General features: G+C 45.8%; 2 protein-coding genes across 3 annotated transcripts in view; one reads left to right on the forward strand and one right to left on the reverse strand.

Annotated features, from left to right (window-relative positions):
* Positions 1–22,500, forward strand: part of smyd3 (SET and MYND domain containing 3) — a 291,990-nt gene that overhangs the window by 218,885 nt on the left and 50,605 nt on the right. The window contains exon 6 of the mRNA XM_076300384.1: positions 7,640–7,707. Within this exon, the coding sequence (XP_076156499.1) occupies positions 7,640–7,707 (68 nt within the window). The remainder of the gene's footprint in view (positions 1–7,639; positions 7,708–22,500) is intronic.
* On the reverse strand, positions 10,485–17,369 carry LOC143139696 (uncharacterized). 2 transcript variants are annotated; one of them, XM_076300381.1, is made up of 3 exons: positions 17,160–17,369; positions 10,800–16,978; positions 10,485–10,618 (listed from the first exon to the last, which is right to left on the reverse strand). In XM_076300381.1, exon 2 carries the CDS (start codon positions 16,798–16,800, stop codon positions 11,080–11,082), a length of 5,721 nt encoding a protein of 1,906 aa, XP_076156496.1. In that variant the 5' UTR covers positions 16,801–16,978; positions 17,160–17,369; the 3' UTR covers positions 10,485–10,618; positions 10,800–11,079. The 2 variants fall into 2 exon arrangements, with proteins under 2 accessions (XP_076156496.1, XP_076156497.1); XM_076300382.1 differs by lacking the exon at positions 17,160–17,369 and having other exon boundaries at positions 10,800–17,149.

Raw genomic sequence — 22,500 nt, forward strand, 5'->3', positions numbered from 1 at the left:
ACGCATGCTTCTCTGTATCTCTCTGCCTCTCATGGTGCATTTGTTGACAAACAGTCCTCACACACACACACACACACACACACACACACACACACACACACACACACGGTGTCAGTACTATCGGAGAGCAGAGATACTGTATGATGACTGCATCAGAGGCTCTGAGCTCACCAATCTCGTCTCACACAGAGAGGAGAACTGAGTAGACTTGGCCATCGTGGGGTGTGTGTCTGTGACTGGTTGTGTGAGTGACTGTGTGTATATGTGAGTGTGTAGGTGTTAGTAAGTGTACATGCCTGTGTGTGTGTGTGTGTGTGTGTGTGTGTGTGTGTGTGTGTGTGTTACATAAGGGGAAAGTTTTTTTGGTTGTTACCTGGCTCCAGCACTTAACCACACACTCTCATGTCTGTCATCAGTTAGGCCTGAGCCTGTATGTGTATGTGTGTGTGTGTGTGTGTGTGTGTGTGTGTGTGTGTGTGTAAGTGAGTGAGTGTGAGAGAGAGACAGAGAGAGTATTGCTTTGTGTATGTCTGTGCTTATGTCTGTTTATGTGTTTGTGTGTGTTTGTATGGCTGTGTTCCTCAGCCAGGCTGTGTGTGTGCGACGTGTGTGTGTGTGTGTGTGTCACACACACACACCAGTGTTGTAGTACTCGAGTCCGAGACTCGAACTCGAGTCCGAGTCATTAGCTAAATTTAGAGACTCGTGACTTGACTTGGACTTGAGCACTGATGACTCGAACTTGGACTCGGACTCGTGCATTCGCACTCGCGATGACTCGTCGAGGACTCGACTTTTTTTTGTAATATATCATAAGGCTATAATTGTAGTATGTCATTAGGCTATAATTTGCTATATGATTTTAATATCTAAATTATTCGTAATACTAGTTTTAGTTCAAGGTAATGTTAGGCTACTGCTTCGTGTCGTAGGCTACATCGCAAGTCACATCATGTTCACATGCAAAGCAAACTAACGTTAACTTTAACACCAAAATGCCTGGAGATATGGCCGCCGCTATTTCAATGTAGTAGGCTATTCTGCCCTACAAAGCCAAAGTGCAGTAACTACATTTTTTGTGAAATTCACTTTTTTACACCAATAAAAAATGCAATATCCTCTGATCAATCTATCAAAATCTCATTAATCTACTTAAACATTTCCTAAAGATATAGGGATTTTCATTTTACAGTATCTGATAAAATACAGTGTGAAAGACAACAATGCTCTTTTTCTCAGTTTGGAATTTTCGTAGATACTGCACTTTGGCTTTGCAGGGCAGTATTGCCAGGCAATATTAGTTCTCATACATGACATAACATTACCTAAGATTACACTCAGCCTAGGCTAAACAACACACACTGCTGCTGGATAGCTGATCATCGTGACTTGGTGAACAGTGTTTTCCCTGACTTACGCGAGAAGCGAGGTTCCATTCATTCATTTTCATTCGGGGCGTGCCCTGCCGTGCTTCTGTCTGTTAATTTGCAGCAGGCTATTATCGGATGAAAGAAAAATAAACTAAACGTTTTCCCGATCAAGATATAGCATACTTCTTAATTTTGGTGTAATAAAATAGGCTATAGAAGCATAACATTAAATTGCCTAGTAGAGTGTCCATGTAGTGTCAATGTAGGCCTACGTGTCTGCGCAAGTCAAACTGACAAACTGAACCTCTCGTGGGTAGGCCAGAAACAACTATATTTAAAACCACGAATGAACTGGATTACTGTTACTGTTCAAACGAGCGAATGGATAGCCTAAGCCACTGCACGAAAAAAAAGGAAATAGCAACGTGTTCTATTTCTAACAAGTGAATATCGTAGCAAATAGTATGGCGATGGCAGCTTAAAAAAACATTTATTTCACTCATCTCGCTGAAATGAACGTGGCCTGTTGCACAAATAAATTAATTCGATTGATCTACATCTTCGTTAACCTAAAGCTAGTTTTCATCTCTATTGTTGACGTGAAATATGTCTCCATAGTGTCAGTGAAGTGATAACATAATTATGCAGTTGCCGGTAGCCAGTGTTCACGTCACGGGAGTCAGAAAGAAGCTACCAAGACGGGCCCTGCTCTGTTTCTGTCCCTCCCAAACTGCGCTAAAATTGTGTAGTCTACAGCCAGAATTTAAAAAAATGCCCTTTTATGATCCACACTACCTCTTACAAAATAGGCCTACTCCAACGTTCATCTAGCTCTTGTGAAGTATGAACTTCTACAACACTGCCTATACAATTGTCAGCAGTCAGTAACAGCATAATGTGACTTAATGGCCTGTGTGATTGGGATGTGGATTGCTCATTTATTATGAGTAGGCCTATAGGCTATGGTATAGCTATGGTATGGTATTCTCTCCGATATAATAAATACAACACATTGGGTTTGGCAAGAAATTTGGCAATACTACTTTCACACAAGTGATGGCACCCCTGCTTGGAGACAGAAGATTGTCAGTTTTGCTTTTAAGGATTTCATCTGCAATGGAAAAAAATGGAACGACATGTAGGCTATGCTTACTTTAGTGCTGGACTTGGACTCAACTTGAACAATAGGGACTCGACTCGGACTCGACGTGGATCAATAGTGACTCGACTCGGACTTGACTCGGATGAGTAGTGGACTCGACTCGGACTTGACTTGGAATTTTTTTTAAATGACTTGGACTTGACTCGGACTTGAACACTGAGGACTCGAACCTGGACTCGGACTCGAGGCATAATGACTTGACTACAACACTGGTGTGTGTGTGTGTGTGCGTGCGTGTGTGTGTGTATTCCCTCTCCTATCTGTCGTCAGGTGTGTAAACCGCGTTGCCGTTTGAAGAGCAGAACCAGCTCCCCACATGAAAGCCCACCAGAGTGTTGTGGCGCCGTGTTACCTGCTGCCCTCACACACACACACACACACACACACACACACACACACACACACACACACACACACACACACACATATAGACACAGACACACACACACACACACACACACACACACACACACACACACACACACACACACATATAGTCACAGACACACACACACACACACGCGCACATACAGACACACACACACACACACACACACACATATAGACACAGACACACACACACACACACACACACACACACACACACACACACACACACACACACACACACACACATATAGACACACACACACACACACACACACACACACACACACACACACACACATATAGACACAGACACACACACACACACGCGCACATAGACACACACACACACACACACACACACACACACACACACACACACACACACACACACACACACACACACACACACACATACAGACACACACACACATACAGACATATATGTGTGACATATATTTGCCTTCTAGCATTAGTTCATTCATTCATCTGTGAGTGTGTGGTGGTACATGAAGCATATGCCTGCTAGCTGGTGTTATATAGCTATGAGTGCTTACTCGTATGCAGCTTAGCCACTGGTGTGTGTGTGTTATATAGCTATGAGTGCTTACTCGTATATGCAGCTTGTAGCATATGTGTGCTTGAGTTTGTGGTTGTATGTGTGTGTATGCAACCTGCAAGGGTTGCAGCCACTGGTTTGTGTGTGTGTACTGTATGTGTCTGTGTGTGTGTGTGTGCGTACGTGTGTCTATGTGTGTGTGTCTGTGTGTGTGTGTGCGTGCGCGTGCGTGTGTTTGGAGTGTGTTTACGTTGAGTGTATCACTCTGTTGTCGGACTGCTGTGTGTGTCCACAAGAAGCTCCAGGCGTTGCGGTCGTCTGAGCTGTACACTAACTATGTCATTCACATTCACCCGGCGCTGGGTTGCCACGGCGATTTAATGCATTCAATTTGGATTCATTCATAAGCCCCTTCACTCAGACATAGACACGTCACATAGCTGAATCCTTCAGATTCAAGTGTGTGCTCAAGACACAGGCATGAGCTTGACTCAGGATAAAAACAAGATGTTTATTACAGATGTTTATTATGTTTATTATAAGATGTTTGTTAGAGATGTGTATTATGTTTATTATGTGTGTGTTTGTCTGTGTGTGTGTGTGTGTGTCTCTCTCTGTGTGTGTTTGTCTTTGTGTGTTTGTCTGTCTTTCTCTTTGTTTACCCTTGTGTGGATGCCACTAAATCAGTTTCCTCTGTATATTTACATTGACCCTGATGTTGGCTCCAGTTGTGTGTGCGTTGTGTCATGATGTGTGTGTGTTTGTGTGCATATTCTGTAGCGTATATTGTAGATTCCAATCAGTGTATGTGTATAATAGACAGATGTTTTGCATTTGCATGTGTGTACGAGTGTGTTTCCTCTGTTGGTGACTCTGATCTTCAATTCTACAGTGCCAAGAGAGAGAGGGAGAGAGAAACAGAGAGAGAGAGAGAGAGAGAGATAGAATAGCTAGAAGATAGAAGTAGCTCTGTAACGATGAGGCCTGTATTGTTGCTGAATATGTGTCTGAATAAGTAAGTGCAATATACAGCGGATTGCCATTTACAGCGTGTGTGTGTGTGTGTGTGTGTGTGTTTCTGTCTACAGTGTTTGTGTGTGTCTACAGCGTGTGTGTGTGGTGTGATGCTGCTCTCGGGTCATGATATTTTAATTGGCTCTTCCCTCTTCTCTCCTCGTTGCCTTCTCTCTCTCCCTCGTGTGTGTGTGTGTGTGTTTTTGTGTGTGTGTGTTTGTGTGTATGTGTGTTTGTGTGTGTTTGTGTGTGTGTGTTTGTGTGTATGTGTGTTTGTGTGTGTTTGTGTGTGTGTGTTTGTGTGTATGTGTGTTTGTGTGTTTTTGTGTGTGTGTGTTTGTGTGTATGTGTGTTTGTGTGTGTTTGTGTGTGTGTGTTTGTGTGTGTGTGTGTGTGTGTGTGTGTTTGTGTGTGTGTGTGTGTGTGTGTGTGTGTGTGTGTGTGTGTGTGTGTGTGTGTTCTCGTCTGTTTGTGTGTGTGTGTGTGTTTACTCTCCGCTCAGATTGACATACGAGCGCCGCTGGTGTGTGTGTCTCAGTCAGAGTGTGTATGACTCGGCGCAGCTCCAATCACAGTAGCGCAGCTGGCAGGGCTGCTGGAGGTGGTCAGCGTGGTGCTTTATGACGACGGGGTCTTATGAGCTGCCCCAAGATGGCCACCTGTCTTATAAATGCCCACGGGTCAGACAGCAGCCCACTGAGAGTGATGGGACCACACATCGGCCTGTTTATGGCAAACACTTTAGTGTGTGTATGTGTTTGGGTGAGTGTGTGTGTGTGGGTGGGTGGTTGTATGAATGTTTATGTGTGTGTGCCTGTCTGTGTGTGTGTGTGTGTGTGTGTATTAGGGGTGTAACGGTTCATGTATTTGTATTGAACCGAAACGGTACGGGCGTCACGGTTCGGTGCATGAATTTACACGGAGAATACACGGTATAAAAATACATAAAACTCGTGTGCGGATTAATTAATGTCATGCGCAATTACTGTTAAGTAGCGAGAGTTACAGGAGTTCTTTAGCGACACCTAACGCTAATCTGTAGCCTCGCCTTAGCTCTGAAGCTCTGATTGGCGCCTATGTTTTTTTTTGTCAGGTCGTCGGTCGAGTCCGTCAGTCATTAGCAGCACTAAGGTTAGACCCACAAGAGTTAGAGGATCCGCTGGTCTCTTTAAGATCGCAAGTTTGAGAACTTCAGTTACAGTAACGTTAGTACAGGCGAAAGAGTGGTGGATAATATGAAACTGTGTGTCGGCGTTGTTCAGCAGGGTATGTGAGTGGAAAAAATGCTACACATATTCGAAGTCATCACCCAGATGATGTAGGCTACCAATCACTGAAACGAGGGGAAAAAACTTCGCCTGCCCTTCAGTAGCCTTTGGATACACATACAAATAGGGCCAAAACCTATGGCTTAAATTAAATGATTTCGTAATGACAGAAAGCTATGTAAATCGCGTGGTAATTACCTTTATGTTGGGGTAACTTGTAACTTCTCACATGAGGAGCTGGTAGTGTTAAGTGCATAGACAGTAAAATAAAGTGACAACGCTAACCAGGCTAATAAACAAACCATGCTACGGTGAGTAAGGGCAAAGTCACGTGACTTCTAGTTGTAGTCTCTTTATGAAATTTATGAAAGCAATTTCATTTTTAAAAAAAAGGCAAAATAGTGTGATATTTTCACAGTTAGTAGGCTAGATTATTACTTTACACACAATAAAAAAAATATTGAGGCAAATTGTAGACCCTTCCATATACAACTAAACACAGATGTTGAAGGTCTTGCTTAAGTGGATTTTTAAAAATAATTTTTCTATGTAATTTGCACTTTCAGAAATAAGAGATGCTGTAGGCCTATTTTCAGTTTTATAGCTGATTGTCTTATTTTGTTTACAAGTTACAGATGGAGTCTGGGTACTTATTGTACTGTTTAGCCTACATCTTACACACTTTAGGCTGTTGCAGATAGCTCAGGGAAGAGACTGTATGACACTAGGTGGTACAGCCTGAGACATGTACAAAATAAAATGCTTTCTGCATTTTTGTTTTGCTTTTCCCTCCATTGTACCGAACTCGTACCGAACCGTGATGTCCGAACCGAGGTATGAACCGAACCGTGACTTCTGTGTACCGTTACACCCCTAGTGTGTGTGTGTGTGTGTGTGTGTGTGTGTACCATAGTGAAGTGTCTTGTTGTAGTCTCTGTGTGTCTTGAGTGCAGTCAGGCATCTCGCTGCTTTGACTCTTGTGTTTATATAAGGTGACACTTTACAGCCCTGCTCTTCTCTCTCTCTTTCTCTCTTTCTCTCTCTCTCTTACACACATACTCACACATACACACACACACACACACACACACACACACACACACACACACACACACACACACACACACACAAGCATGCGCTCACACACACACACACAAGCACACACACACACATACATACATACACACACACACACACACAAACACACACACACACGCACACACACACACACACACACCACGCACCACGCTCTGGACGTTAATAATTGATCTGCTGTGTTGGGCCCTGGCTGTATTGGAGGAGTGGTAGAGATGCAAACTGGATTTGCTGCTGTGATGTTGCAGCGTTCAGGCGCAACAGGGATTAGAATTGCTGAACACACCTCCTTACTGCCACTGCTGATTAGGTAGCACCAGGTGTGTGTGACTGAACACACACTCTCACAAATACACACACTACTTCTGCCGATTAGGCAGCATCCCCACATATGAAACACACACTTTCCTCAGTGTTACTGTCGATTAGGCATCGCCACGTCCGGAAAAAACACACACCCTTCTCTCTGTTTCACACACACACTTCTTTCTGCTAATGCCGACTAGGCATTCGAGCAGCAGCGCATATCCATGACTAAACTGCTGAGAGGGAGGCCTGCAGTGCCCAGCGGTCTGTGTGACACACACACACACACACACACACACACACACACACACACACACACACTCACACACACACACACACACACACACACTGCATTGTGTGTGTGTGTGTCCGTTATGTCCCTGGAGTTGCCATGACATCTGGCGTTTCCTTCACCTTCATTCTGACCCCTGCTGATTTATTTATTTGTTTATTTGTTTGTTTGTTTGTCCTCCTCCAGGTCACGTGTAACTGCTTCACCATCAGTGATGGAGAACTACAGGAAGTGGGCGTCGGCCTCTACCCTAGGTAAGTGTCCCTCTTGCTCCCGTAGTCAACCACAGCAGGTCAGTCGCTATGGTAATGGCCGTCTTCCTCCTATGGTCAACCCCAGCAGGTCAGTCGCTATGGTAATGGCCGTCTTCCTCCTATGGTCAACCCCAGCAGGTACAGCAGGTCAGTTGCTATGGTAATGGCCCTATTCCTCCTATGGTCAACCACAGCAGGTCAGTCGCTATGGTAATGGCCCTATTCCTCCTATGGTAGGTGTTACGCCTGGATGATAAAATGCCTAGGGGCATATGGCTGCGTAACTACTGCGTAACAGTAAACACAAACAAGGAAGTAAATGATTGAGATGACCGGTTTATTGATAAATCAAAATAAAAGTTCAAACAGACAATCACACTAAAAGTATGAAGACGGCTAGGCCTAAACCAAATAGTAACAAACAAACACATAAACATACAAACACTAACCTCCCCACTGTAGTCTTGCCGAACCCGGCACACCCTGGCCACACTAGGCCAGTATTTTGCTACATCGTAGCCACTCTCCCCACTGGGAGTAATTGCCGCACTCGGCACACACTACAACTGTAGTAAACGTATAAATGAGCAGGTCAAGAACACACAGCATGACAGCAGCTCAGGACAATACACAACATAAACACAATACACACAGCCATCCACGGCTCTCACACAACCGTGGATGCTGGCGGGCTCAAAGGCACTGAACTAATGTCATCTTGGGTCTTTTAAGGGCTGTCCAATCAACCCCAATTAGTAACTCTCTTTCCGGCAATCAGCAACAGGTGGGAACTAAACAAGGGCAACGGCAAAACACGAGACAGACGGCCGAAACACACTAGGGCCGTAACAGTAGGTCAACCCCAGCAGGTACAGCAGGTCAGTCGCTATGGTAATTGCCCTCTTCCTCCTATGGTCAACCCAGCAGGTCAGTCGCTATGGCAATGGCCCTCTTCCTCCTATGGTCAACCCAGCAGGTCAGTTGCTATGGCAATGGCCCTCTTTCTCCTATGGTCAACCCAGCAGGTCAGTTGCTATGGTAATGGCCCTCTTCCTCCTATGGTCAACCCAGCAGGTCAGTTGCTATGGTAATGGCCCTCTTCCTCCTATGGTCAACCACAGCAGGTCAGTTGCTATGGCAATGGCCCTCTGCATCCTATGGTCAACCCCAGCTGGACAGGGATATCATGGTAGAGTGGAGACAGCCGTGGCCTACTGGTTAGCGCTTCGGACTCGAACCCCGACCAGTAGGAATGGCTGAAGTGCCCACCTAACCCCTCACTGCTCCCCGAGCGCCGCTGTTGTAGCAGGCAGCTCACTGCATCGGGATTAGTGTGTGCTTCACCTCACTGTGTGTTCACTGTGTGCGGAGTGTGTTTCACTAATTCACGGATTGGGATAAATGCAGAGACCAAATTTCCCTCACAGGATCAAAAGAGTATATATATACTTATACTATACTGAGATATGACCAAAGAACTGTCCAGCCTTGTGCAGGTGAACCCACTGCAGTGTGCAGAGACCTCCCTCAAGCAGGATGGAAGGAAGAAAAATCTATCATTTATAATAATCACTTTTACTGTATCTACATGTATTCATTTAGCAGACGTCTTTTTTTATCCAAAGCCTCTTACAAAATGTGGAGTGATGTTTAAGCTGCATTGCATGAATAATTCTCATGTATGAAAGCATATAAAAGCATGAAAAATAAAAAACAAACATACGCAAATAAAAGCATAAAAAGTGTGTAAATAAGTACATGCATAAAGTAAAGGATTTAACTATTTCAGGAATGTGTCAAACTGTCCTTTCCTTGTGTATGCACGTATGTGGGTGTGTGGGAGTGGGAGTATATGCATGTGTTTGTGTACACGTGAGTGTGTGTCCATGTGTGAGTGAGTGTGTGTCCATAAATGTGTGTGTGTATGTGTCTTTTTATGTGTGATTGCCTAATGGGGTTGTGTGTGTTTCAGTGAGAGCTGACAGCTGCCTCTTCAGAGGCGTTTGAACATCAGAAGCAACGTGTGTGTGTGTTTGTGTGTGTGTGTGTGTGCGTGTGTGCGTGTGTGCGTGTGTGCGCGTGTGTGTGTGTGCGTGTGTGTGTGTGTGTGTTTATTCTGATACCTCTCTCCCACTGCTCTTTGCAGAGTTGAGCTTTATGCCAAAACAATGCCAGCTATTTGTCACAGTGCCATCAAAGTTTGTAGCTAGTTTCTAAACTACAGAAAGAGCAAAGCTGCATCTATATTTTATGACCTACTGCCATTTCAAATCTAGTCTTTGGTGAGTCTTTTCTTACAGCAGAGGCTGTGTTGTACTGGGTCTCTGTCTCCTATCCTTATGAGTATTCATGTTGCTGTCTTGTATACTTTTGAGCATTACCGTAATGCATTATTGTTTATGGTCAACTCCAACCATTAGAGATTTTGTAATTTAAGACCATCACAGAGCTTTTAAGAAATTACTTTTATTTAGGGCAGCCGTGGCCTACTCGTTAGCGCTTCGGACCTGTAACCGGAGGGTTGCCGGTTCGAACCCCGACCAGTAGGAACGGCTGAAGTGCCCTTGAGCAAGGCACCTAACCCCTCACTGCTCCCTGAGCGCCGCTGTTGATTCAGGCAGCTCACTGCATCGGGATTAGTGTGTGTTTCACCTCACTGTGTGTTCACTGTGTGCTGAGTGTGTTTCACTAATTTCACGGATTGGGATAAATGCAGAGACCAAATTTCCCTCATGGGATCAAAAGAATATATATACTTTCTGTATACTATACTTGTGTTGTCCTCACTGCAGTATATTAACTGAAGCTATCCAACAAGTTAAACTCTGATGCAATAACCAGGAGTCTGTTCTGTAGTTAACATTTCACTGTTGTTTACTTGAAGATCCAGCATTACATGGCAGAGTGAAAACTGCAACAAAATAAAGTTTGACTGTTTTTAACATAAAGTTCAGCTTCACATGAAGTCTCATGAAATCTCATTGTAAATACATGTAAATAAAACGATCTTTTTACCTATTTATTACCTTCTCTTTCTACTATAAACTTAACTTAAACTATCAATAATTTAAATTAACAATGCATTTACTTACGACTTTGCTTCTAGCATCGTTCACAGAGAGGAATTATTTAAGTAGAAACCGCTTTCAGCAGATAGGAACTGAATGTGAAGTAACTGATGACAAGGCAGGAAGTGGTAAGGAAAATATAGGAAACGGTATCAAAATAAAAGGTCCTATTCTTTCTGAATGTGTCAATATAAAAGTCTCTATACACATATCGCCCTAATGGCGACACACTCCCCGCCTGACCACTGTGAGGTCACTACACTAGGATAAACATTAAACTCAATCAAGAACTACATCAGAAACATCAGTCCTGACGGAGAAGCAAAACAGTTTCGGTCACTGGTCTAAGGTAAGTCTTTGATTGTCCTTGGTTTGCTGTCTTTAATTCCACCTTACGGACTCTTCCATCTGTTCCTGGAATAGCCTTTGTGACCACTGCCAAAGGCCAGTTGTTGCGGGCAGCTTGGTTGTCTTTGAGAAGGACGAGGTCACCGTCTTGCAGGTTCTGATGGGACCTGGTCCATTTCTTGCGGCTTTGTAGGGTTGACAGGTATCCTTGTCTCCAACGGTTCCAGAACAAGTTGGATAAGGCTTGTACTTGTCTCCACTGCTTAGTGAGGAGGTCCCTGTCTGTGAAGTCACCTGGAGGTGGTGGGACCCCAACTTTCTGCGTTAACAGCATCGATGGTGTGAGGATGTATGGATTCTCTGGATCATTCGATACTGGAACTAACGGTCTTGCATTCAGAATTGCGGTCACTTCTGCCATTAGTGTGCACAGAACTTCATGAGTTAGGCGAGTGCTGTGATCACGTAGCATTGAATCCAGGATTCTTCGGGCTACCCCAATGAGGCGCTCCCATGAACCCCCCATGTGTGAGGCATGAGGCGGGTTAAACACCCAGGAGCATCCCTGTTGGTGTAGGTACCTCTGCACCGTGCTATCCGGTTGGTCTGCGCTCAGCCCGAGTTCTTTACAGGCCCCAATAAAATTCGTGCCACAGTCTGACCTCAGTTGTTTGGCTGGTCCTCTTATGGCAAAGAAGCGCCTCAACGCGTTTATGCAGCTTGAGGTGTCCATCGAGGTAATCACCTCAACGTGAACTGCTCTGGAGCTCATGCAGCAGAATAGTATGGCCCAGCACTTGCTCTCAGGTTGCGTCCCTCTGGTGCGTCTGGTGGAGACGTACCAGGGTCCGAAAACATCTAGGCCCACGTATGTGAAGGGAGGGCAGGTTGTAAGGCGCTCTGCGGGCAAATCTGCCATTTGTTGTTCCTGCATCCGTCCTCTAAGTCTGCGACAGGTGATGCACTTGTGAATAGTTGAGTTCACAAGCCGCTTGCCTCCCAGGATCCAGAGTCCAGCAGCTCGTACAGCACCTTCTGTTAGATGACGGCCCTGATGCTTTACTTGGGCATGATGATATCTGGTAAGAAGCAAGGAAACATGGTGTTCTTTTGGAAGAATGACAGGGTTCTTTTGTTCAATGGCCACATCCGCATTCTTCAGTCTGCCTCCAAGGCGGAGGAGGTCAGCCTGTAAGATCGGGTTGAGGGAGCGTAGGCAGCTGTTAAACGGAACTTGCTTTCCTCTCTCCAGAGCTTCAAATTCCTTCACAAACGTATTCCTCTGAACAGCTCTGATGATGACTTCTCTTGCTTGTGAAAGCTCATCAACTGAGCGAGGTAAGCCACAGCGATGCCATCCCTTACACTTGCCTGTCGGAGTCTTGAAGGATCTTGCTATATGAATCAGGAGTGCGATGGCTCGTTGGAGAGTGTCGAATGTGGAGAACCTTTCAAAGCGCTCTGTGCTGAGAACTTTCCCTTGCAGATCGGTGATGTAGCTCTTCACAACTGGACGGACATCTGCATCGGACTCCGGTGAGACTAAGCTGAATGACTGAGCTAGGTCTGGCTGAACGGACAGCTTGCGCAGGAAGGTTGGTCCGTTGAACCACATCGTCTGTGTGAGGCGTGTTGCTGGAACCGACCGTGATGCCAGGTCAGCCGGATTGTCTTCAGTGTTCACGTAGTGCCATTGTTCAGGGATGGTAGATTGGCGTATACGCTGGACACGATTGTGGACGTACACATAGAACCGTCTGGACTGGTTGTAGATGTATCCAAGGACAACCTTGCTATCAGTGTAGAACTTGGTGGCGTTCAGCGTTAGATCCAATTCATCCTGAATCCGCTCAGCTATTTCCACTGCTAAGACTGCTGCACACAGTTCAAGTCTGGGAATAGTTGGATCTGATTGAGGCGCAAGTTTGGCCTTTGCCATGACAAATCCAACGTCTACTGTGTCTCCTTGGATGGCTCTCAAGTAGGCTACGGCGCCAATGGCCTTCACAGATGCATCGCTAAAGACGTGGAGTTCTACTCGCTCAGCCTTGGTTGGACAGATGCCTGTGTACATCCTAGGTATGTGAAAGTGCCTTAAGTCTTGAAGCGAGTTTCTCCAAGCCTCCCACTTGCGTAACTTAACTTCAGGCAATGGGGTGTCCCACTCCGATGTCTCAGAATTCAACTCTCTGAGCAGGCCCCTGCCTTGGATCGTAACTGGAGCCAGAAACCCTAAAGGGTCAAAGACACTGTTCACCATGGAAAGAACCCCTCGACGGGTGAATGGTTTGGTGTCGGTTGACACAGAGAAGGTGAATGTGTCGCTTGCTATTTCCCACAGGAGCCCCAAGCTGCGTTGGGTGGGTGACTCATCTCCGCTGAGGTCTACATCCTTTTTGGCTTGTATGCAGTCCTCGCTTGGGAAGGCTTCCAAGACAGCCTGACTGTTTGAGGCAAATTTGTGGAGCCTCAGGTTAGACTCAGCAAGTGAGGCTTGAGTCCTATGGAGCAGCCCAATAGCCTCTGCATCAGTTGGGACAGAACAGAGGCCGTCATCAACATAAAAGTGCCGTTCGACGAAGTTGACTGTGTCTGCTCCATATTTCTCTGCGCCATCTCTGATGGCTCTTCTGAGCCCATAGATTGCCACTGCAGGAGATGGGCTGTTTCCAAAGACATGAACTTTCATTCTGTAGTCAATTACCTCGTTGGCTACGTTGTTGTCTTTGAACCATAGGAATCGCAGGTAGTTTCTGTGCTTTTCGGCCACGAGGAAGCAATAGAACATTTGTTGAATGTCCGCCATCACAGCGACCTTGTCTTTTCGGAACCGCATGAGCACTCCTAGAAGGGTGTTGTTCAGATCCGGTCCTGTCAAGAGCACATTATTCAAGGAGATTCCAGACTGTTGGGCACTTGAATCAAACACAACCCTGATTTGATCGGGTTTCTGTGGGTGATACACTGCGAAGCTTGGTAAATACCAGCACTCTTCTTCTCTTAGCTCTGGTGCCACCTCAGCATGGTTGTTTTTCAGCAGTTTGTCCATGAATTCCACGTATTGCTTTTGCATTTCTGGCTTTCTTCTGAATTGGCGTTGGAGTGATACAAACCGCTTGATCGCTTGCTCTCGGTTGTTGGGAAGCTGTTGCCTTGGTTGTCTGAACGGCAATGGAGCAACCCAGCTGTGTAAATGGTTTCTGTAGACTTCTTTGTCCATGATTTTTAGGAAAGTTTCATCTTCGATTGAAGGTGCTAGCTTATTATCCTGTTCAGTGCAGTCAAACACGTTTTGACCCAGACTGTCTTCCTTAGCTCTGGGTGGTAAGGTGCTGTCGTGAAGTTCCTCTTTAATGTGCAAATTGCTTGTGCATGGCTGAAAGAGTGAGGGCCGATGACAGTCAACCATGGTCGTCCGGAAAGAACTGACATTCGGCTTGTGTGTGTTCCCTAAGCAGACTTCTCCTACCAGCACCCAGCCCAAGTCAAGGCGCTGAGCGAAGGGTGCATTGGCAGGGCCATTTATTTGTTCCCGTACTTTGTGTGCTCTGATTGTGTCTCTCCCTAGTAGCAGGAGGATCTCAGCTGTGGGGTCCAGCTCTGGGATGTGTTCTGCTACCTTTGACAGGTGAGGCTGATGAAGAGCGGCATTTGGTGTGGGAATTTCGGACCTGTTGTCAGGTAAGTCATTACACTCAGTGAGTGGTGGTAAGGGGATCGTAACTTTTCCATTTAGGGACTCCACGAAAAAATCCGATGCCCTTCTGCCAGACGTTTCCACTATACCAGAACATGTTTTCAGTTGGTAAGGATATGGCTTAGTGTGAATGTCAAACTTGTCAAAGAAACTGGACTTGGCCAGCGAGCGGTTACTGTGGTCGTCTAACACGATGTAGGCCTTGATGGCTTCGTCTGGGTGGTCTTTCTGGTACACTCTTGCCAGGCATATCTTGGAGCACGACCGTCCGACTTGTCCTGTGCCGCATACTGCTGTGCAGCTTGAGCTAATCTCACTGGTGTCGTTTACCGCTACTCCCTCCCCGCCATGCTGTGGCGAGGTCAGAGGAGTTGTAGGTAGCGGTGCTGGTCCCGGGTGCATAGCTGAGACATGTTGGGTGCTGTCACACTCAAAACACTTCACAATTGTAGTGCAGTTCTTTGCCATATGGTTGGTGGAGCTACAGCACTTGAAGCAGATTCCGTTTTCTTTCAGAAATACCTTTCTGTCATCAAGGGTTTCAGCTCTGAAGGCTTTGCATTTCTTCAGTGGGTGGGGTTTTGCATGTAATGGGCAGATCTTACTCGGATCACTTGAGACATTTGCTTCTGCGGGAGTGACATTGATCTTGTGAACTGCAATGGGTTTCTGGGTTTTAGGAAAGGCACTTTCAGCTCTGACAGATGATGTTGTAGTGGTATTTAAAAGGGCAAAGCTGGGGTCATTTCTTTTCTTGGCCTCATAACATATGAATTTCGTGAAGTAATCGAAGGGTGGGAACAGTCCTCTATTTTCTTCTTTATACTTAGAACCGACTGAGACCCATCTTTCCTGGAGTCCATAAGGCAGCTTTGTCACTATAGGCTCAATTCCACGCGTCGTGTCCAGGTAGGACAGGCCTGGTAAGTAGCCATCTTCCTTGGCACACTGCACTTCCATAAGCAGGTCAGCCAGCTCTCGTAGCTTCAGATTTTCTTTGGCTGAGACTCTGGGAAATGTGTCCAGTCGGGTGAAGAGGGCCTTTTCAATCACCTCTGGGGCTGCATAACACTGTTGAAGACGTTCCCAGACTTTCACCAGGGCTGTCTGTGGGCTTGCAATGTGCACTGCACGGAGGCGTTTCACCTGGTTGCTGGATTCTTTTCCAAGCCATCGTGTCATCAAATCCAATTCCTCAGTGGCTGTGAGACCAAGTCCTTGAGTGGCATTTTTGTATGACGACAGCCAAGCACGATAATTTTCAGGTTTATCGTCAAACTCGTACAAACTCGTATTCACTAGGTCACGCCGAGCTAAATATTGTGCCAGGTGTTCAGTTGCAGGCATACTTTGAGTATTTTTCGGCTGGGGGTTGAAGGATGGAGCCCCGATATTCAAGTCACTGATCTGTGAGGTGAAACTCTTGGGAATAACCTGGGGCCCTTCTCTGGTAAATGGATTCTGGCTGACTGACTGTTTGGCCGCTGGCGGTGAATAGTCCAAGTCAAAGTCTGTAAAATCCACATTGTTAGTGCTGTCATACAAAAACACAGGCGGCTGATGGTGTGGAACAAAGGGGTTGTTCGGGCTATAACTGAGAGTGGCATAGGTGGTTGTTTGTTCGACAGGGTTAGTGGAATGGAAGTGAGTTTGGATGTATTCACTTGTTCGTTCAAGTTTGCTTTGCTCTGTTGAGTTTGTTTCATCCAGCACAATATAATTTTTTCTCCCTGTAACTGCTGACTCCCAGACAGCTGCTACGGCTTCAGCTTCTGCTGCTTCACGGCAGATGGCTAATGTTTCAATTTCAGTCTCTTTTTTAACTTTTTCTATCCTAGCTTTGGCTTCTTGCTCAGCATATTCGGCGCGCACTTTTGCAGCTGCTGCTTTTGCTCGTGCGTGAAATAAAGCATTGGTTGATGAGGTAGATGAATGAAAGCTGCTTCCACTTCTACTTGATTTATTAGATCTAGTTTCCATCTTGACTTGATGTTCAATGCTAACTTCTTAGTCTTTTCACTGTGTTGTCCTCACTGCAGTATATTAACTGAAGCTATCCAACAAGTTAAACTCTGATGCAATAACCAGGAGTCTGTTCTGTAGTTAACATTTCACTGTTGTTTACTTGAAGATCCAGCATTACATGGCAGAGTGAAAACTGCAACAAAATAAAGTTTGACTGTTTTTAACATAAAGTTCAGCTTCACATGAAGTCTCATGAAATCTCATTGTAAATACATGTAAATAAAACGATCTTTTTACCTATTTATTACCTTCTCTTTCTACTATAAACTTAACTTAAACTATCAATAATTTAAATTAACAATGCATTTACTTACGACTTTGCTTCTAGCATCGTTCACAGAGAGGAATTATTTAAGTAGAAACCGCTTTCAGCAGATAGGAACTGAATGTGAAGTAACTGATGACAAGGCAGGAAGTGGTAAGGAAAATATAGGAAACGGTATCAAAATAAAAGGTCCTATTCTTTCTGAATGTGTCAATATAAAAGTCTCTATACACATATCGCCCTAATGGCGACACAATACTTATGAGATTTTTAGCTGAAGAATGCTGCAAGCTTTTCACCATGCAAAGGATTCTCTTCCCTTTGCATTTGAACCTTTTAGGTTGCCTCTACGCTCTTGCACAACTTTGCCATTCCATTCCGCTGAACTCCATCTCAGTGGTAGATTCTATCTAAACCTAAGGTCTTAATAGACAAAGTGTTTGTTTAACCGAAATCTCAACATCAAACCGGAGCTGACAGTAGAAAGCTGTGTGTGTGTGTGTGTGTGTGTGTGTGTAGGGGCACCCCATGTAAAAACATGTTACAAGAGTACGCTGGAGTGTGTGATTACAGGCTGTGTGTGTGTGTGTGTGTACACCACTGGATGAGCCTGAGGCTGAGCAGTAGTGTTGAGGTTTGGGGTAATAACAGCCACACACACTAGTAATTACCCCGGCCTGCCCTGCACCAGCTCCACTGGCCCTGAGTCTCTACATGCTGAGGCCTGCGGAGAAGCACACAGGCAGGCCGGGGGATTTCCTCTACCACACTCATGTTTACTTGACCCTGTGTGTGTGTGTGTGTGTGTGTGTGTGTGTGTGTGTGTGTGTGTGTGTGTGTGTGTGTCTGTGTGTGTGTGTGTGTGTGTGTGTGTGTGTGCATGTGTGTGTGTATAAGCATTAATTTGTGTGTGTGTGTGTGTGTGTATGTGTGTGTGTGTGTATTAGCATTAATTTGTGTGTATGTGTGTATTTATGCATAGATAGATAGATAGATATATAGATAGATAGATACTTTATTGATCCCCAAGGGGAAATTCAAGAAGTGTATGTGCGCGTTTGTATGTGGTTTGCGTGCGTATGTGTGTGTGTGTGTGTGTGTGTGTGTGTGTGTGTGTGTGAGAGGTCATGGCTTCAGTGTATTTCAGGGAGTGCTGTATAAACGTGTATCACTGTGTACACTCTCATGCTGTAGTGTGTGTGTGTGTGTGTGTGTCAGTTTGTATGCATACCCACTCTTGCCAAGTCTGACAGTAGCCTCATGAAAACACTGTCATCCTTCAGATGCCTCTCTGATTCCATCTCATAACTCATCCAACCATGTTAAAATAATAAGACAACACCATCTAATATTCCCTCCCCATCCCTCTTTCTGTCTTTCTGTCTTCATAACTTCATCTCTCTCTCTCTCTCTCTCTCTCTCTCTCTCTCTCTCTCTCTCTCTCTCTCTCTCTCTCTCTCATTCTTCTCTCACTCTCAGTTGCTCTCTCTCTCCTCTCTCACTTTGTCCCTCTCTCATTTCTCTTTTCTTCCTTCCTCTGTTCTTCTCTCTCTCTGTCCTTCCTTCATCTCTCTCTCTCTCTCTCCTTCTCTCCCTCCGTCATATTCATTTTTCCTCCTCATCTGTCTCCTGCCTGGTGCGCAGTGTGAGCTGGTAATTAATATCTGGCAGCTCCTCAGGAGTGTGTGTGTGTGTGTGTGTGTGTGTGTGTGTGTATAGTGATGTTGTTGTTGTCACGCTTGGCGAGGCCCGCGTTGTTACACTCACTGATCTGTTCGGGGAAGCGACAGGAGCGGAGAAGAGACTGGTGAACGAGCGAACGATCAAACAGCCTGACGATGAGCGTTTGGTGAATTGCGAGCTTATCGTTGTAGACATCTTTGATGATTACTCAGCTACATGGCGTGACACTGTCTCCAGGGGCGAGTCGGGGTGACCGTGGGGGTCGGGGGGGGTGGGGGTTGGGGGGGGGGGGGGTGACAGTCCTCTGTAGTTGGTTGGCACAAGGACCACGACAGAGGGAGAAAGTTCTGGCCCCATTCATTATAATGGGCCGATGCTAAACTATACCCCTTGCGGTGTGTGTGTGTCTCTGTGTGTGCGTGTGTGTGTGTGTCTGTGTATGTCTCTGTGTGTTCGTGTGTGTGTGTGTGTGTGTGTGTGTGTGTGTGTGTGTGTGTGTGTGTGTGTGTGTCCCTGCTCTCTGCGCCTCCTCTGCGTCTCCTCTTTGTCTCCTCCATGTCTGTACCTGCTCTCTGCGCCGCCTCCTCCACTAGAGACATCTGCTCTCCCCATCCCGTGCTGCTTCTACCTCTGGAGATGTGTTAGGTGCTGAGACGGCCATGTTGATTGCAGCTGCCGCCAGAACAGATCTGCCCCAAGACCGGTATGGTTCTGCCATACTAGGACTGAATCCCTATCTGAATGTGATGCCCAGTAGGCAGGATAGCTGTGTGGGTGTGGGGTGAAGGCTGGGGACCTTTTAAGAGAGGCCTGGTGTTTGAGGGTGTGTGTGTGTGTGTGTGTGTGTGTGTGTGTGTGTGTTGTGGAGTGTGTATCGTACGTGGCGTGTGTACAAATGCCATCATATCCTCACTAATCCCTGCAGTTCAGGGGTGGTGAACTTGGAGGGATTTCACACACCGATAACCTCACAAGGCCTCAGAGTGGGGAACCTACAGCCAAGCCTCAGAGAGTGTGTGTGTGTGTGTGTTTTTGTGTATGGCCTGTGTGTGTGTGTGTGTGTGTGTGTGTGTGTCTCTGTGTGTGTTTGTGTGTATGGCCTGTGTGTGTGTGTGTGTGTGTGTGTGTGTGTGAGAGTGTGTGTGTTTGTGTACGTACAGTATGGCCTGTGTGTGTGTGTGTGTGTGTGTGTGTGTGTGTGTGTGTGTATGAGAGAGAGAGAGGGTGTGTGTGAGGGTTTGTTAAGGATGGCTCCCCCCTTAAGCCCCAGCTTAAAGCCTTGCTGGCTATCTGTTGTGCGGTCGTCCACTACATGGCCTGCCTAGCCTGCCCTGCCAGTCACCCAGTCAGCATTCCCACTCCAAATCTCTCCAGCTTTGGAGGAAATCTCCCTGACGTGCTCCACTCTTTCCCTAGAACGCCCCGGCAACCGGGCCCTCTCCTCCAAACACCGCTGCCCTGGCAACACACACAACCATGGGAACAGAGGAGACTCTGGGCAGAAATAATTGCCATTTGTTGACACGCACCATGCAAGAGTGTGTGTGTGTGTGTGTGTGTGTGTGTGTGTGTGTGTGTGTGTGTGTGTATGCAATTGGTGTGTGTGTGTGTGTATGTAATTGTTTGTATATGACAAAACTGTAAAATGGAGGTGAAGTCAGGTGCATTTGTGTGTGAGTGTGTGTGTGTGTGTTTGTGTGCGCCTGTGTGTATGCCTTTGCGTGCATCCCTGCCCAAACTCCACAGTTCAAGAGACTCTATCCTGCCTGCTTATATTTTGGGTCGCCTAGCAACCCCTCAGCTCTGCCATCACTTGGCAGCCAACAGAAGACACAAAGACAGTGGTGTGTGTGTGTGTGTGTGTGTGTGTGTGTTCTACAAAGACAGGGATGTGTGTGTTCTTTCTCCTTCAGCAGCTCTACTTCAGGCTACTTTGTTCTCCTGATTGTTGACTTTCTTCTTTATGTATAGTAGCCCTCTTTTAAAATATAAAACAGTTTTCTCTCATGCACACACACACACACACACACTCTTACTCAGGCATGCACTGGCTTGTTGGTGCTGTGTAAAGAGTGCCATTGCATTGTGTTCCTGCTGCCTGAGAGGCTTAGTTGGTGTGTGCTTTAGTTCGGTTGGTTGGTTAGTAAGAATTGCCCAGAATTACCCTTCCTCGTTCTGCCCATGCCGGTTCATGAACAGCATCATTACAGTGCTGGTAGCCCCCTACACACACACACACACACACACACACACACACTCACACTCACACTCACACTCACACTCACACTGACACTCACACTCACACACACACACACACACACACACACAAACACACACACAAACACACACAAAAAACAAACACACATACACACACACAGACACAGAGCATTTGTGCACCTCATAATCCCTGGTGTTCCAGTGCTGTTTTATCTCCTCTGGTGTACGACAGACGTGTAATAGGGCTTCAAGGCGTTGTGTTTTCATTCCAGCATCTTGTCTAGAGTATGTGGTCTATTCACCAGCTGTCACGCATGTGGATGGATCATTGAGAGTGTTTGTGTGTGTGTGTGTGTGTGTGTGTGTGTATGTGTTTATGTGTGCTGCAGTTGTTGAGATTGAGTGTAAAGAAATCTGTTTTAATAATGCACAAATGTGTGCAATTAGTATGGAAATGAGGTTTTATCATTTGAAATCATCAGAACAAGAGCATTTTGCCTAATTAATTTTCTTACCTTTGTCTTTGTAAAGAGCAGTGTCAAAGGATTAATCTAACGGAGCAATATCTCATTGACTAGATTTCACGTATCTGTCTCCTAGAAACCTTTGAAGTGCTGACACAGGGGTGTGTGTGTCTCGCTGCGAGTGACACACCTGTGTCATATTCGGCTGATAGGTAGTGTGTGATCAAATTGTCTACGCTTTGCTGATGATAAAGCGCATCTGCTCCCATAAAAGTTTAATCGCTATTCATAACATTAAAAAGATCCATTTCAAACCCTCGGCTGTGAAGCGAGGCTACGATTTTCAAGATATCGTTTCAAAACGTTGGCTTTCAAAGTGAATGAATTAATGTTTATTGTATCACTTTTGAGTGACTGTGTGTGTGTGTGTTTGTGTGATGTATGTGTGTGTGAGTGTGTCATGTGCATCATATTCTGTCTCATGTGCATTCTCTCTCCGTTGGGAACTCTCTGATGAGCGGTTGGATTACAGTGAGTAAACAGACTCGCTGACGAGCGAAGATGAAATTATTATTTAGCCCGCGACTAATGGTCGCTAAGGCTAGCATGAGCGCATGAGAGAGTTTCCGGACCGTGTAGTCCGTTAGTGGACTCTTTCCCATGACAAGGTAACCCCTCCGTGTGTGTTTGCTCAAGTAGGGTGGGCCACTACACACTATACACACACACATACACACACACACACACACACACACGATAAGCTGCTGTGAGTTTGTAATTGAGGCTCTTCAACAGAGCATGACCAGATAATAGAGATAATACACTTCCGACATGCTAAAATACGACATGTTTGTGTCTGAATCTGTGTGTGTGTGTGTGTGTGTGTGTGTTTACAGTCTGTCTGTAAAGGTGTGGGAATGAGAAAGAAGGGTCTACGGTAACAGAATTGTCTTTACGAGCCAAACCTGTAGGTGGTGATGCTGTGTGATCTCTGTGTGTCCTCATAGGTTGTGTGTGTATGCATGT

Source organism: Alosa pseudoharengus, unplaced genomic scaffold, assembly GCF_046254945.1.
Source record: "Alosa pseudoharengus isolate Yale_2024_CS ecotype anadromous, Long Island Sound unplaced genomic scaffold, YU_APseudo_1.1 YU_APseudo_1.1_scf_22, whole genome shotgun sequence".
Taxonomy (NCBI): domain Eukaryota; kingdom Metazoa; phylum Chordata; class Actinopteri; order Clupeiformes; family Clupeidae; genus Alosa; species Alosa pseudoharengus.